Source organism: Pezoporus wallicus, unplaced genomic scaffold (genome assembly GCF_028554395.1).
Source record: "Pezoporus wallicus isolate ANWC-B61680 ecotype Strahan unplaced genomic scaffold, APGP_CSIRO_Pwel_v1 contig_3817, whole genome shotgun sequence".
Lineage (NCBI taxonomy): Eukaryota > Metazoa > Chordata > Aves > Psittaciformes > Psittacidae > Pezoporus > Pezoporus wallicus.
In genome coordinates this window covers 14,613,036-14,631,383 of record NW_026635157.1, presented here as the reverse complement: position 1 = coordinate 14,631,383, position 18,348 = coordinate 14,613,036, and the positions used below count along the sequence as shown (strand labels likewise).

The following is an 18,348-nucleotide window of genomic DNA, read 5'->3' as shown; positions in this document are numbered from 1 at the left end:
TAACTTCAGGACAGTGAAGTACTCCAATATATTTCATGTAAATCTGATGTACAGCAATTCAAATCCTATCACTTTTTTTTTTTCACTGATCTATTCACTCTAACTCAGCAACAGAAATTTCATTCAAGGCTTCCCATTCCTGGAAAATAATATGACTAAACATTCTTATTGCTAGTTTTACTTCCTGTTTTATCACAGTTATAAAACACCACCTAAATTAGCCTGATCAGCATTATATTCTGCATTCACATAAGACTTAATATGAACTAGACAATACATAGCTTGAAATTTGAAATCTGTTAGTCAGTGCTTGTTCTCTTCCACGTAATTCCCAATATGCTTCTACTGACAACAGCAAAAAAAGCCTTTCTCCAGATATTTAACACCTGCAGATTCACACAGTTGCGGCCAGGGACTCAACAGTCAAGATGATAATACATGGGGGCTTGGGGCTTTTTTGTTTTGTTTTGTTTTGGTTTATTGCTTTTCTTAAATATAATTTGATCTGTTCAGTTTCAGCCCTCTTCAGGCTTTATTTATTTTATGTTAACTATTTCCTGACATTGATTTGTATCAGTACTTTTCCAAATCACAAAAAAAGAAATTACAATTCCACTGGATATTTTTTTTTAATATATATAAGAAAAACCTACAAAAAGTGTACTGAAATCATTATGAAGATGGACCATTTCTTCTGTTAAGTATGATGACTTTAGATGGCACAGAACTTGTTTCCAGCAGCTAAAAACCCCTTGGGAAAAGATTTATGGCTGAGACTGCTTATATCATCTCACCTGGTACACAAGGCAGAGAAAGGAGAGGTGGGGGAATAAAAAAGAAACAAAGCATAAGCAAATAAAATTAGGTAGACAGGATAGTGGTAGAATAAATGACAAAATATATGAGATCTAGTATTAGGAGCCTCTACTGAAGCATTCAAATGAAACTTAGATCTACATGGAAAGATCTATTTTAAAATGTCATCACTAAACTGCAGGTATTTGGTTGAAGGCAATGCTCTATTGCTTTATCTTCCAAAGTCATAAATGTATAGACTAAAGTTTGAAACTTAAAAAAAAACAAACAACCCCCCCACATTTTACACTGTGTATATTTGTGATCATGTTTGAATATAGCTATGAAATTTTGCTTTTTTGTTTAATTGCATTGGGAACATAACAACTGATCAGACCATTCAGCTCAATATCCCATCTATAAGGAGTATAGGCATATAAAAAAGTATATAACCTTGACAGATACAATAAAAATGAAAGCATATATTTTCTGAGATATATTTTAAATTTGTTTTTTTTTTTAATGCAGAGGATAGAATTTCCAACTTAAATGTTTCTGAAAATTGGAAGATAGGTTTTGATGCAAGGTCTTGTACCTGGAAAGGATGCATGTGTTTCTACCTGGTCAGCCTCACGCAACAGACAGGCTGGGGGACTGACCGGGTAGAGAGCAGCTCTTCAGACAAGGATCCTGGTGCTCAACAGGTTGAACGTTAGACAGCAACGTGCCCTTGAAGACCGAAAGCATCCTAGACTGTGTAAGGAAGAGTGCTGCCAGAACATTATGCGAGGGAGGTGACTCTTCCCCTCTATTAATACTAGTAAGTTCATACCTGGGGTGCTGGGTCCAGTTCTGGACTCCCCAGTAAAAGCATGAGATGGAGTGAGTCCAGCAAAAGGCCACGAAGATGATGAAGGCCTTGGGCTGTTTGACACAGGGAAGGAGGCTGAGAGAGCTCAGCTTGGAGAAGAGAAGGCCCAGGAGAGAGCTTGTCAATGTGTATAAATACCTCACAGTAGGGTTTGAAGATGGAGCCAGACACTTCTCACTGATACCCAGTGAAAGAACAAGAGGCAGTGGGCACAAATTGAAACACACGAAATTCCACTTTAATATACTGTCATGGTAGTGTAATAGTGGACCAAGTTGCCCAGATATGCTGCAAGATCACCAACCTTGGAGATATTCTAAACTGGACATAGCCCTGAATAATGCTCAAACCCACTTTGCATAGTCCAACTGCTCTGCTCAATCTTCAATCTCTCTATCAATCCTGAATCTACAATTCCATGAAAACCACTAACAAGATATACTATATTACCAGAAACAAATTGCAATACAGAAAAAATAACTTTAAATATATTTAAAAGAAATTTTAAAGAAATTCAGAAAAGTCAAAATATGCATCATAGTTGTGAAAATACAGTATTAATAAGTAATTTTGTTTCCTAATTCTCCATTTACTGTCCTGTGTCATCCCTGAATTTCTTGACCAGTCCTCCATGGACTCTCCCCCCTTGAATTGTAATTCCACACCTAATACTTCAATGTAGAACTCTCTAGTCTGAAAGAAGGCATTCTAACTAGTACTTGTGTACCTACATAAACTGGTATCTCCTTGGGTTTTGGTAGGTGGAATCATTACGAATTCTTTAATTATGGCAGAACACTGAAGGCAATGCTCATAGTGGTCCTGAAAAACATCAGCTCTTGTGGATACAGAGTACCCTGAGTTACACCTCCAATGCCTGGGGCACTGGAAGCTACTACCTCAGGGCAATCATGTCTCTCCCAGTAAGAAAACTCAGGGACTGATGTATTCCTTACAATGTTTTCCACATGAAAAGATTTTCAAAGGAGTACCTACAGCTACACAATGTACTTACAAACCACATGCAATATGATTACTAAGATAAAAGTTTCCCTAGCTAAACAAAAATGCTTTTCATGAGCATCACTTGCCAGCCTAGAGGACGCAGAATTGAAGCAGATTTTAAATTGCACAAGTGAAGCATTTTAATATCCCTCAGCGAAGAAAAAATAAAAAAACATCAAGTGACACAATCCTATGACAGAATCTATTGTTTCTATTTTATTAATTATAAATTGTTTTAAATTAATACATCTAACAAACTTCCATTAACATCTAGACTAACAAAAAAAATAACTCTATACGGAAGCGTGCCAACTTAATCCTGCGTCCAATCCCCACCACTACTAATGAAGACTCTTGTCACCTCTGGATCATTAAACAAGGTTCAAGGATTTACAGGACACATGCGCTATCCAGTGGTCACTACTACAGAAGTCTTTTCCCTCACACATCCAGCATGCACACTTCGAAGAGGTTTGTTTCCGAATAAATGTATATCACTTACTAAACAGAAAACATGCTTAAAATAATAGAAAATAGCTCACTGATTAATTATTAACTCAATTCTCCTTATTTAATTGAAAAAAAATTGGTAGAAAGTAACTGGAGGACTACATAGCCTTTCAGGCCTCCAACATAAGAGAACTCGAATCTGGCAGATTCAGAGGAAGAAAGAAATACTGTTACAGGCTCAATATCTCCCTTCTTTTACCATACTCCTTCCTCCGAGAAGAGGAACTCCATGAATATGGCTTTCTTCCATACACAAACACATAAGGATGTTGAATGCTCCAGGATGTGGCATGAATACATCCAGCCAACAGCACCACAAATCTTGTTGCAAGAGTAAACGTACCAGCCAATCATTAGAATGTTAGTGAGCAAAGAGATCCATCAGTGACACCAGACAACAATGCTCATGGCCTGTGACAGGTATTTGTAATAAAGATACATGAAAAGCAAGATGTATGGAATTGTTTCTGGCTTCGCAGTGAAGATGGGAAAGAATACAAGAAACTATTAAAAAAAATGCCAGGTTTTCTAAAGGGGAAACTAAATTTGTTTAAAACCAGTTTTAAATAAAAAGTCCTGCTTCAATTTTTAATGAACGACACTCTGAAGAATTTTATAGGAAATCTTCTGTTATTCATGATGCTTTTTAATACAGAGAAAGAGGGGACAAATCTGAACAGCAGATTGACCTGAAGAATAAAGATCAGGATTCAAATCTTCTACCTTAAGAAAACAAGGTAATTAATGCTCCTTCCACTGTGTTGCAATCATTAAAATCACACCTTTTCTTAATTAACAATACACATAATGTAAGTACAATTAAACGAGCAAATTATTTTATATGCTGAATCTACCTCATTAAAATGCAATTATATGGAAAACAGTGTGTTTAAATTGCAGATAAAAAAACAATGGAAAAGAATGCAAGAGTGTTTATTATCTGCATTTCCTAAACCCACAAATTTATCTCTTGCCCATCACGTTTGTTCACCTTCCAGCTCCTGTAGGTTTTAATTCATTCATCTGTATTTCACTGGAGTTCACTAGATGAAATTTTCATTAATACATACTGTTTTGAGGCAAATTTCAAGATGCTGATTGATTTTGATGCCAGTACTATATAAGGCATTTAAATTCTCTCTCCTAAATTTTTCTCCTAGTAGCTCTGTAGGCTGACAAAATGCATTTTTATCATCTCCTGCACCCATTCAAGCAAGAAAATGAGTATTATGAGAAAAAACATTCACAATGATATCTTATATGACAAAAAAGTGACTTAATGTCAAAATATTTATTATACAAATCTGAAAATTACAAGCCAATACTTTTTTTCTATCTGCAGAGGGCTCTGCAGCTCTACAATCCTGGGGCTGATATTGATGAACATGTCACTTAAACTAATATTGACAATATTCTATAATTCCACAGAAACATAAATGTATTTATATGATTCACACAGAGCATTATAATCATAAATATTTCTTTTTCAGCCTTACCTTACCCAGGCTTAAAATAAATCTGTTTTTCATTGCAGATCAACTTGTGACTCTACAAAATAGGTAATCTTCAGATATCTCTAATGCCAAGCAAGCACACTGTGTCTTTAAAATTAAACAGTCCAATTTATGTATCTGAAGGAAAAAGATTTAATCTCAGTTTCCCAGGTATTTTCCTCAGAAAGCCAAACTCTTGAACACAGTGCTGTCTTTGGTGCTTGATGCTCATTAGCAAGAGGTGTTTCAGTGAACAAGTGAACAATGATTGGTCTAATTCAGAATGTACATACAAAAGGCCTTTCGACCTCATGATATTTACAAGTTTTACTGACTTACAGCCCCAAAAAATTATATCAATAGTGGCATATGTACATAGTATAGCCAAAGCAATAAATAGGGGGAATTTTTGCAAAGCTGCCTTAAGACCAGCTCTGATCCCTTTCTACTGCCTGTAGTCTGTGTCTGTTCCCAGAAGTGTTTCTCCTTCTGTTTTTTACGCAAGACGACACTGACGGAGTATCTTTGGATTTATTTTGGAACACTGATACTTATTAGGGATTGAGGGTTGGTAATTAAAGGTAAAAATTTAGTACTTTGCTCCATTTGAATCCAGCTAACAGCACAGTGTCACTAACATTCACAGAAAACTCAAGTTTCTGAATTGAGAGAACAGCAATATGTAAATACCTGAATAACGCTTTATACAGAGACTTTGAAAATATATATTATGCATACGTTTATGTTTAAATACTAGATAAGTTGCCTTGATAGAATTTACCACTCTGAAAAAGTATATTATTCCTTTGTTACTATAAAAGAAGAACATTCAAAGAGCTTTGCCTTGAAAGGGTGGTGGTTAAGATCTCTAATGTTACACCTTTACAAGAATTTTCTCTCATATTCAATAACTTCTAAATAAGATCAATGTGTACACTTTTGCAAAAATAAAGTTGATCATTAAGAGAATTTTCCATGTTAAAATTTATTACTGTAATTACTGCTTTGAATTTCCTTTCTCTACGATTTGTTCTCCGAAAGCAATTTAACTTCAGAATCTTGTAGAAGAAAGAGACTATTGAGAATTTTTGCATCAGTTCCTACACATCCATATTTCTCAGCCACAAAGGAGTGGCTGAAACAGCCTTCAGTGTTCTTTTATCAACCAATACTGGCTGCTCGAGAGACTTCCTGATTCTAAATAAGTACAAATCCTCACTGAAATTGAAAGTTGAACTGACAGCTTGAAAAATCTTTCAATACACAAAGTAGGAACTATCTATACACTTTTACTTTTCTATTCTTATCTCCAACTTCTTTCCTGAAGTTTTTCTTTAATAATTATCAATATTATTTAAAAAAAAAAACATTTAAAAGGACCTTCAAGAGAGTAAATCTCATCCTAGAAGCATGCAATAACTGCAATTAAAGGAATATCAGACATGTTTCTGTGAAACTACTGAAGAAGAATCCTAGGCCGAGATACTTCCAAACTAAAAACTGGGGAAAAAAAAAAAAAAGATTTGCACTAGGCTATAGCTTGCTGTGGAACAAAGTATTTTACCTTGATCACACAGAACCTAGTCTGTATGAACACACTCTTTATATTCTTTATAGAATATATTCTATACAGAGCATTCTTTATAGGCAGAGATATTGATTATGCAAATCTACATCTAGCTTCCTTATGTTTCCCCTTTGATTTCTACCGCATGCACGCGACTTTTCAGAGTGGGCAAGCTTGAACAGGAAAGTTGACCTCAGAGCCTGTGCAAGACTGCCGGGCTACATCAAAAGGAGTGTGTCCAGGAGGTTGAGGAAGGTTATTATGCCCCTCTACTCTGCTCTCAAGAGACCCCACCTGGAGTAGCGCATTCAGCCCTGAAGCCTCCAACACAAGAGGAACATGGAACTACTCGAGCAATTCCAGAGGAGGGCCACAATGATCAGAGGGCTGAAGCATCTCTCCTGTGAAGACAGGCTGAGAGAGTTGGGCTTGTTGAGCCTGGAGAAGACTCAGGGGAGACCTCAGAGCAGCTTCCAGTGCCTAAATGAAGCCTACAAAAGAGCTGGAGAGGGACTTTTTATGAAGGCATGTAGTGACAGCACAAGGGGTAATAGCCTTAAGCTGAATTAGCACAGATTTAGATTAGATATTAGGAAAAAAATCTTCACTGTGAGGGTAGTAAGACACTGGAACAGGTTGCCCAGAGAAGCTGTGGCTGCCCCGTCCATTCCTAGCAGTGTTCATGGCAAGGCTGGGTGGGGATTTGAGCGATCTGGTCTAGTGTGAGGCATCCTTGCCCACAGCAGGGGGGTTCGAACTAGATGATTGTTAGGGTCCCTTCCAACACAAGCCATTCTACAATTCTATGACCAAAAAATGCAATATTAACATTAAAAGCATAATAGATACGCTTGTGTGTTCTGGATTAAACAGACTGTGCAAATACCTATATACTTTAAAGCTTAAATGCAGTCACACAGCTAGTAACCAAAATAATTTTAAGTCACTGAAGCACAGTATATACATGAACAAAAATGTAGCTCTAAATTGCAGAGTTGCTCAACATTCAAGTAAGCAACTTTGTAAACCTTTTGAACAATAAAAGTGGGTTACAGGAACTCAGAGTATAACCTGTAAGTTAAGGGGAACTGAATTTCAGCACTCAGCTCTGGGTGAGCCACGTATACAAAGAACAAAATATATAGCTGTGCAGATCTGTGAATGATTAAAAGAATGTGGGTTTGGCTGTATAGTTGGTATTAAGTCTAGCAGAAAGAAATGTTTCTAGACAAATGTTTCACAAAACTGTTCACTTTTTCAATAATGTGGTTACCATAAACATTTAAATATTTTATTTCTACATAACAGCAAAGAGGTTTGCTCTTTCTAATTAACTTTCTAAATTTTCAGATCTGTTAAGCATTTGATATTACTGGATCTAACTGCTGCTGAAATTGGTATTCTGATGGAATTTGGTCAAGGAGCAAACCAACTACACAAGGCAAGGTTCACTTTATAGAACACAGTTGTCTGCAATCAGGAGCGCTCACAGAAATGTTCATGGAACTTGTTTTCAAAAGGTATTTAAAATAAACTGTAATACCTCTCATATTCAGATAATATAGCCTAGGGTTTCTTTTAAGCCTTAACACTAAAAAACAATATAGCAAGCATGATGAATTCCAGAATCATCCAGAATTCTGGTATCATTTTAACAGGGAACTTTGAATAACTGTAAGAATAAAAATTCTCACTGTGCAGGCAGGAGAATTAGTCATAATAAAAGGCTTGCATGTGCCAATTCTCTATTATGTGGGAAAAACATCTTTACAGCAAGCCCCAAATGCTCCTGAGAAGCCATTTAATCAGTATGTAAACACACTCTTACGTTGTTTGTGGTATAAAGAGGCTGATATTAAAATCACTAGAATTTTATCTTCCTTTCTTTTACAGCAAAGGTAAAGAAAGCTGGGGGGCAGGAAACATGGCTTTTTAAGAGTTAAAATTAAAAAATAAAAGAAAAAGTATCACTGAGATTTGAAAAATCCCTGCAGAAGACAAAAGCTTCCACTGAAAATATTTAACTGTTTCAAAAATCTTTCCTTTGCCTGATTACTACTTAATTATTACAATATCTACCACTTTTATGAGTAGGTTTCTGCACTGAAAATACTAAAACTTTTCTTGAAATCTGGGAGTTTGCTGGACTTTCACCTGGTTTTTGACTTTGTCAGTGCGCAGCAGTAAATACCATTACCACAGTGAACTCTAAAGCTCATCTTCTTATCCATGTAACAGTGTTTTTTTTACATGATTACAGATGAGTTTGTTACATTGCTCATATGCGTACTTACAAATGGTTCTGTTGCTTCACAGGGTGTAGGTCTCCTTAAAAAAATATTGCAAGCATTCACCACAACTTCAACACATGTTCCATGTATTTGTGTATCATCAGCCTCTGTCTTACAGCATGGGAGTCAACAGCATATACAATCAGATTGAATAATTCAATTGCCTATACCTTATAAGTGTTCCTAGCATCACTGTGGGATAAATCTGTTCTTTTACCTTACAAAGATAGAATACAATCTAAAGTAAACTATAATTTTAAAACCATAAAACATCTCACTTTCCCTTATTCTAATTCAATCAATGGGAGTTCTGTCAAGCTTTTTATGAAGTCAGTATAATCCTTAATGAAAAATAGTATCTTATTTTTCAAATCTCATCTTGGGACTTCTCATTCCTACCCAACTAGTGATTTCCTCCAAAGCAGCATTTAAAACTTCTGATTTATATGATAAAATCATGTATCTTTCAATTCCAAATTCTGCCACTGTTCATCTCCTCCATGCTTATCCTTATCAGCAAATTATACTGTATATTATGATTATTCATACAGAGTTATGAAATAATTTTACTGTGATATCAAAGTAAAAATACAGCTGCAGAACGCTAACGTCACAGTACTTAATCAATTGGGTTATATCTTGTCGAGCAAGGTTATGAAATTTTTCCATACTATGAAGTACAATCCAGCAGATCTACTTCAGTTGCATAAAATATGTTAATAACAAAAATGTGAATTCAAGGATTTATATACTCAAATTTGGAAAGAATTAGAAACCAATTTCTATGTTAAAATATTATAAAGCACTTAATATTACAAAACATAAGCATGACATAACAGTGTGAGCGTAAGTGTTCCTTTATGCTCTAGAAATAGTTGGGATTAAATGGTACTTTCCTTCTCAAAATAGTTTTTGATAAATTGGGGATAATTAAATTAATACTTTAAAAAATAATTTTAAGTACAGGGAAACTAGATAAACCAAATTCCAATATAAGCATGGTAAAAAATATTTTAGTACTGTGGAAGGTTTTTTAGTTTTTGAGCTACGATGGCTGTGCTGCATGTTCTTTATAATCAACTAGGTGAAATAACATGCAATTTCTGTTACTGCATATCATATTACAATATATCCATTTAGGGGTAATAAGATTAGACTCATCACCATTTCCATTTCGTAGGCCATTTTTCATTTAATCTTCTTATTTTAAAAAATTAGACTCATTTTCCATTTCGTAGGCCATTTTTCATTTAATCTTCTTATTTTAAGAGGGTAATAAGATTAGACTCATCACCATTTTCATTTAATCTTCTTATTTTAAAAAAAGAGGGAATTTCACCTTCATGCATAATAGAAACCAAACATTGTTATCAGAAGCAAAACATCCAAGCATGTTGTATCCTAGTTAATGTGACCAAAGAACAAAAACTGAGTGTCTTACCTCAGCCCAAAAATATGTGATTGCTCATAACTGAATAAGGAATGAATTTTAGCTTCCGAGTTCAAAATTATAAGCCTGTCAATGATATCCTGCCAAAAGATGACAAATATTAAAAACTTGATTTATGATTTCATATTTTATGCATGTAACAGTTTTATAGGGATGTTTTCTATAAAATGAAACCTACTATTGAACACACAGTGGAATTATTTCTGTCCACCATAAATGTCAATGACAAAAAAGAAACCATACAGAAGGTTAGTGGGCATAAAAGATCCTAGCATATCAAATATACTAGTTCTCATTTACTATTAATCCACAACAAAAATGTTAAACTGTTTTTCCTATGTTTGAAATGTGCATACATCTGTTTTCTTGAAAAGAACAGTAAATCCTTTAGTATAATACCCTTTCTAACACTAGTTAATGCTACATGCTTCAAAACACAGCTATTTATTCTCAGTGTAGCAAGGCCTGGCTTGGATGTTGAGGCTTACATCTTATCCTACACCATCTCATGTAATAGACAATGATCTGTGGCTGCTTCCCACTTTTTCCACAAATCCAACCTAATTATCTTCCACTTTGGTTCACTGCATATTGAAACTGCTTCTGAAGAAATAATTTCATTAAGAGACTAAGAAATGCATAAACACATTCACTGATGTTATCATCTCAGACACAGACTACTATGTTACGGTCAGAAGAAACAAGCTACGCAGTCCTTGTGGGTTTTAGATAATCTGGATTAAATCCAAACTTCAATTTTCTCTGCATATAAGAAGTACAGTTTCAGAGACTTCTGAGAGAGTAGTTATTTAACTAGTTAGAACAATGAGTCATATCAATATGATATGAGAGAAAAGTAAGGATCTGTGGTTTCATGAAACCAACTACAGCTCTGTTTTTTTAACAGAGAGAAAAGTAAACTCTACAAGTAAAACTTCCAGGAAGAGAAAAAAAAATAATCTAGTACTTGTCAAAGTACTTGTCTTCAAAAAATGCATTCTTATTTAGAATACAGTGAAACCATATCTTCCTATTAGATTTTCTGGGTGGCAGCTGTGAACACTGCACTTCTTCCACAAAGTATGTTCACAATAAAATTCACAATAAAACAATTCAACTCACACCTCAGGGCTGTTGATAAAATTGGTAATAAAAGTAATTGATTTGTTTGGGGCTTTTTAAGTATTTGAACATACAAAAAGTTAAATGCCAAGGGCTATTTCCCTGGTGACAACCTCCTCCTCTCATCTATATATCAAAGCTTGGAGCTTGCAAAAGATATGAGACTACTGAGAAAGCAGACCAAGCTCTGATCTGGGAAATAAGGAAAGAAGAAAACAAACAGGATCCAACACAAGGCCCAGTAAGAAAAATGTGCAGATAGATCTCCACTGCCCAACCGCACAGCACAGCTTAAAAATTACAGGTAGGGTGTCATCTACTTTGACTACCTAAGAAACACCATCTAAAAATAAGATTCTATATATTCATGGGGGAAGGCAAAGAGGGGGAAATTTCACCCACTTTGGCATGCCTTTCAAAGCTACAGATCTGCAGGGTATCTTTCAAACTAGATTCCTGTGTACTGTAGAACCTCTCAAAGGAAGAGTGATGGAAGGTAGAGGGATTTATCTGCTGATATCTGATTTATCTGCTCCATTTTCTAAAATATGGCAAGCAGAGCTAAAAAAAAAAAAAAAACAAATAAAACCCCACCCACCAAAAAAAAAAAAAAAAGAAAAAAAAAATCAACAAAAACCAAAAAACCCCAAACAAACCAAAACCAAAACCAAAACAATGACAACAAATCCCCCCCTAAAGACCCAAGGCAGTATATATTTAGAAAAAAATTCCTAAGGGCACAGCTGAAAATAGGAAAAGCTCAACTGATGATCTGTTCTTGTCAATGATGCAAGTAATGCAAGTAATTAGCCAAAAATATAAAGGAGGAAGAAAGGTTTAAATCCTGTGTATTTAAGAAATAAAGGGCATACAAAGATGACGAAGGTCTGTGCGCTATCAATAAAGTTCAGCATGAATATTAAAAGTCAGATCCTGTGGTAATGTGACATGATTCACAAACATAGAAAAATTAAGCACGCAGACCAATTAAATCTAACCAAATCTTCTAGTGCCACTGAAACTGCCTTTACTTTGCTTTTTAACCATAGTTGCATCCTGTCAAATCTTTTATCTTTAGCTTTTTACAATCATTGCCCAAAAATACAGTTATAGGATATCTATACGTCTGCTTAACCCCAGAAGTTTACTGAGTATTTAGACTTAGCCATGAGATACTAAATTAACATCAGAGGAACTATTTCCCTTCTGTTACATTACATAATCTTGGATGACCAGTTTAGGGTTACAAAAACCACTGCTGCACAGAAGTTAGTGAGACAACTCCCACCCAAAACACCTATAACTGTTCTCAGAACTTTTAACTGTACCATACGTAACTGTATCAGTATTGCTATTTCTAGAAACTGACAGAATTCCATCAAAATATTGAAGTGCCACCTCAAAAGCCAAAACAACATAAGCTTTCAACAGTCACAAAAATTGTTACTTAAAATCTACCCCGATCTGAAAGCTCTCAAATATGTTTCACTTTCAACATAGATCTATATCCCTTCCCCCAGTGCCTCAGAAAACTTGATGACTGAAGAGAACTATCCACTGGCAGACACTAACATTGAATGAATTGGAAAAATAGAATTTATCATACAATTTCCTCCTGAAATCACAAAACAGTATTACATAAAAGAACTACAAAATCCCAAACATACACTATCATGGTATACTCTGTCTAAACAACTTCAACTAACATAAATCGAGATCTTGTGCTAAACAAACACTTAAACACAGCTGCAATTCAAAGTGCTAGCTTATTAGGAAAAAAACAAACATGATTTTAACTGCCACTCAAGGTCACAGATTATATTTCATATTATCTTTAGGATTTCAAAATGAAAATTTAGGTTAACATGAAGTGGTATGTGCATATACTGCCCTCATGCTGTATATAATATAAAATGCAGAAAATGTCAATATCTTTCGGTGATAAGAAAAAGCATATTCTATTATTACAGTAACATTTTCTCAGGAAAAATATCTTTAGATAAGTATTTTTCTCTCAAAATAAAAATTGTACTTACAATAATATCTGTAGGTACTTCACGGAATGAATACACTGGCTTATTTGGTATATCTTGTTTACTCAGGAGCTCAAAAACTGCAGGATATGTAAGCAAGTTTATCAGAGACAGAAAAGACTAGAAAAAGAAAAAAAGGGGGGCGGGAAGCATTAATCCATTAAGTCTAAACAAGTAAATATTAAGAATTATTTGCCATTTACTTTAAGTTTGTTCTTATTCTTCTTTATAGGCTGAACTTGACATAAATAGAGCTGCCTAAAAGGAGACCACAAAACCTGGCAGGTGTCTATATAATCTAAAAGCACAGTAATGTCTGTGAAATTTGTACTATTTATCAAGTTGTGCAAGCAATTTTTAAAATTATAGTATTTTCATAACCATGTAATTCTAAAATCTAGAGACACAGCATACTCTAAAACGTCACCCTCTCTGATCTAACTACAGTAATCAGAGACATGAACTGATGGCCAGTATTTTAAGAATTTCGCTTTTGTCAAGATTGCTATAAATTATTTTATATTTACTTTAATGGGTCCTTGGCATTGTGACTTGCCATGAAACGAAAGAATCCTTTCAATCAGTCATCCTTTGACTAGTGTATTATACTAATTTTGTCCCACGTCTCAAGAAGCTGGTATAGTGCAATAAAAATTTACAGAAAGGTATGTACATCCTATCTGACATACACCACTGTTTTTTCCATGCCAATACAGAAGATTAAGTAATTTCTCACCTTCTGACAGCTTTGGTCAATAGGGTCAATGGGAGTAGATTTGGGTTGGGCTATCCTTAAATCATCTTTTCCACACTCCAGAAGAGCCCATAATTCAGTTACAAGTGCCTTTATAAAGCCTAAACAAATTTTTTTTCTAATCACGAAAATGACAAGAATACCAGAAAAACAATTTTCATAAGAAAAACATTTTACACCACAATTCTAACTCAGATTCTCAAATATCCTCTACACTGTAGACTAAAATTTCACAAGACAGACTGCCTGAGGGGTACTTTTCCTGCCATTCTCAATCCTTTGTCAAGCTACCTCCTTATATTAAATCTAAGCTATACAGCAACAGTTTGCAAAGACTATTACACTAGAGTAGGATGATATTTATATATATCTTCCACATATCTGACCTTCTTTAACAAGTTAACTGCTACAGATCAAGGCTTAGCTAGCACTGTCTCTATGGTTTAAAAAAAAAAATACAGATTTGGTATAACTCATTAATAAATGAAAATATACCACAATGAAAAGTTAAGGACTGAAACAAAAATTTTTAAGAGAAGCACTACTAGCTGACTTTATAATGTTACCTTTTAAAATACAAGAGAAAAGTTTGGAGATTTCAGAGTTAGATGACTATCCTAAGTTATGTGCTTAATACAAACTTCACGTCCATTACAGAGCCTCCTTTCAGGGTTGAAACACAATGCTTATTATTTGTCTTTGATGCCAAGGGCTATACGAAGCAATCTGGCTGAGAACCATAAACAAGATCGTTACTCCTCAACTAGATCTGCTCGCTGCTTTCCGAAAGACCCCAGATGCGAAAATAACCAACAAGCAATCAGTTTCCTTGAATTCCTGGCAGAATTTGCCTACATTTCTGAGTCTTTCCGTCAAGTCATTTTAATTACACATCAGCCACTTCTGAACACTCAAAAGATACTTGGAAACTTGTACCTCATAGACTTCCTTAGCAACTTAAGTAGCTTTACTTTATTGGTAAGATTCTAGTCTTAACATAACAACTAAGGGACTCTGTGGTATGGATTGACATACGAGAACTGTCAATTCAGACAATCTGAATTCCATCTCACTATTTTATAAGAGCACCAATGAAATTCAGGCCATTGCAGTTTCTCACTCTTTGAGTACTCAGTAACCATGGAAAAGTACATACAAATTACAGAAATCAACAGTTAGCAATTCTGATGTGTATATCATAAGAAGCACTTGCAAATTGTAAGCAATTTTTTTTTTTTTTTTAACAGATGTAAATGTCTTCATGCACATACAGGAAATTTCTGGAAATCCAAACCAATGGAGTAAAGATTTTGATTAATTTAAGGAAATAAAAAAAGACAAACCGAACCAAAACAAATACAGCGCTGCATCAAGATAAGCAGATTACTTAAAAGTTGGAAAGAAGAAAGTTTCATCAAGAAGAAATCAATGGACATCTAGGCATTCTTTTCTAATAAAGTATAATTATTCTATGCAGCTGATCTTTTTTAACATCATTCTCACTGTCTTTTTCCAATATGCAAGACTACAGCAGATAAGTCTTCATAATACTACCATTCTTCAATTTACCTGAACTTTGCAGAGCTACTGCACCTGATGGTGTTGTTGCCATTTGTGTAATAATCACTTTATTACCAAACTCTTCATATTCATTTGCCTGTTAGTAACACATATAAAGCTCAGTGTTAGTTATTCAGAGGGCACGAAACTCTTCAATGATCTCTTAAATATTGATCTTTCCTACACTTGTTTACAGAATTTAATCCACTATATGGTTAGACTTGAACAGTTCAGAGAAACTAGCCTCTAAAGACTTACCAGGGTCAGATTCCAAATCAAACATCTTTAACAAGTGTCTTCTAAAAATTTAAATACAAAATACTATGGCTGAGACATGCAACATCAGCAACGAATAAAAACACTGGTATCACGGTTTTTGTACACATTCATTAAGATACCTATAACATCATCTTTCGTCTCCTGATATGTGCATTGCAAGTACTGTCTAGCATATCTAGATTTAACATCTAACAAGGTGGTCAAAAAAAATTTGCACTTAAAACAAACAAACAAAAAATCCTAGCATTTCAAACTTTACAGTAAGAAGTCTGAAAAATAAATATATGCCTCTATATCTGAAGATAAGCAACATCCAATAAACTTAAATTAAGGTAGTGCAAATACCAAAGATAAGCTGCATTTAAATTCATTTTTGGGGAGAAAAAAAAAAGAAAGTGATAAAGTGGCTTCTGGATTCTTTTATGTACTATTTTCTTCCTTTTTATTTCATCATAATCACTAAAAGAAAGTAAAATTGTACAGACAGACTTGCAATGCTTACCTGGAGTTTCTTTGATAAACTGCTGAATATAAAGTTCACACAGTCATTCATGGCACCTGTACTATGAAGCAGAAACAATCCTCTGGGTGTGGCAGAAAAATTTAGCAAGGCATCTAACAAAGTCTCTTCCCATAACAAACTGCAAGAGTAGAAAAATAATAATTTTAAAAGATATGTAAAAAAGCAAGGAGAAAAATCTAAGACTACAATTTCTAGCTTTGAAAAACACCACTTCATTTCCTGGACTCTATGTTTACCCTATGTTTACAACATTTATGTTGGTTTTAAGAAAAATGTTTGGGAAACTTATGTATTAGACTGTATTTGTACAAATATTCAAACTCATCCTGGCAAAACTAAGGTTAAATAGGAACACATAACAGAAATATGATGTAATGGGGAACCCAAAAGACCTATGCCATCTTTAAATATACTTATGACTTATTATCTGACTCTAGACAAGTCTTGAGGTTTTAATGTGGCAGTTACAAACTAGCAAAACGGGCACAGTTTCTCACCAACATAAGATGACTTACAAGGAGCTAAAAAACTCACATTAGAGGAGATAAAGCACCTTCTAAAAGTGAGTACAGAATTATGAAACTAAAATATTATATATAAAGAAAATACATTCATGTACTAACAACAATAAACGGAACCTATTTCCTACAGACATGGCAGGAAGGACAGCAATTGTAAGAATGAGGTATGATGATATCCCTCTGCCCTACAAAATATTCTATCCCCCATAAAGAAAAGTGAAGCAACTACATCACCTCTGACTAGGTACCATTCCTGCAGGTACCATTAGACTCTTGTGATTCTGCTTCTCTTAAAGCACTTGCTAAGTGGATTCTCATCTTGAGTTCTGTTCTCATTCCCCATTTTTGACTTCTCGCACCAGTAAGCGGCATGCAGCTTTCCTCATAGCAGTCATCCATTACCCCAAGCTTTAATCATTTCTGCAGAATCCCTGCCATGTCATGTTCAGAAGCAAAAATTTCACCCAAAGACCCAGCTGTCTTGTTTCACAGCTAAATGAAAAATCTAGATACTAGGAGAAAACTTTATGTCTCTGGTAATGACTAGTAACAGCCTTCACAGTCAGAGCTCTGCACCCGAGATTTCTTTTTGCCTCTAGATTTGAGGTGCTATAACCAGTTCACATGCCACCATCACAGACTAGAGCTGTTGAAGTATCTTTGCAAATTATACATGAACTCTATTGTAAAGGATAAACAAGAATCTAGTTAATTAACTAGGTTCTGCACTAACACCAATGTCACCCTGAATTTTCAGGCTCACAAATACCTGTTATTTCCCATCCTAATGCACACAAACTTCTATAAAAGGACACCAAGTTTTTGTATAAAAGGAAGGATGACTTTCACTTAATATGCATAATGCATTTTTTGTTACATAATATTGTGAAGGTGTACGGTACCATTCAGCAGAACAGCATTTTAGACTAACACCACATTAAACCCGTAAGATAAACTCTGACAGGCACTTTGTTTTATGCTTTCTAATTCACATTTTCATCAAGTCAATTTCTGTAGTCAGAATCGACCATAAGTCAATTTTACATAAATGAGAAACAATTCTGTAAGCCAAGAAAGTTGTGAAAGCTCAAGAACAATTTTGTAACTCTACTAAGGCCTATGCCAGGATGATTTCACTCTACTAACCACTATGCTTTTGGAAAAAAAAAAAAAGCAGGGTAATTAAGATGCCTCAGTTGTGGATAAAGAGTCAGTGTGTACTCAACACTTATGCATGGGTATAAATTAAGTATCAACTTACCTGTTTTTTGACTCTAGACTTATTGATGAAATTGAGTCCACACCAGTTACAGGAGTCGGTACTCTTTCTGAAAGCACACTCATCTGTGAAATAAAATCAAAAATAAATAAATGCCTCCTTAATGTTTATTTACACCATTTTTAAACTCCAGATATTCTTGTTCTATGTTTAAGGAAAGCAAACAAAAAAAAACAAACAAAAAAAAACCAATCAAACCAAGCAGTGAACAGGTCTAGCCTTTGGCACAGAATACACTATTTCACTACATTTTTTATTACAGAAAAGGCTGGCATGTTTTTCTTCCTTGAGTATA

The 18,348-nt window shown here is 34.7% G+C and overlaps 1 protein-coding gene across 5 annotated transcripts in view; it reads right to left on the bottom strand.

The window, feature by feature from the left end:
• TBC1D32 (TBC1 domain family member 32) overlaps positions 1-18,348 on the bottom strand; it is an 83,157-nt gene that overhangs the window by 41,012 nt on the left and 23,797 nt on the right. For all 5 annotated transcript variants that reach the window (XR_008972199.1, XM_057409629.1, XM_057409655.1 and 2 more), the window contains exons 18-23: positions 18,036-18,118; positions 16,233-16,371; positions 15,461-15,548; positions 13,874-13,992; positions 13,141-13,257; positions 9,974-10,062 (exon numbers count right to left, since the gene is read on the bottom strand). Coding sequence is in view for 4 of the 5 variants with exons in the window: in XM_057409629.1 (XP_057265612.1) it covers positions 9,974-10,062; positions 13,141-13,257; positions 13,874-13,992; positions 15,461-15,548; positions 16,233-16,371; positions 18,036-18,118 (635 nt within the window). In the remaining variant the exon portion in view is untranslated. The remainder of the gene's footprint in view (positions 1-9,973; positions 10,063-13,140; positions 13,258-13,873; positions 13,993-15,460; positions 15,549-16,232; positions 16,372-18,035; positions 18,119-18,348) is intronic.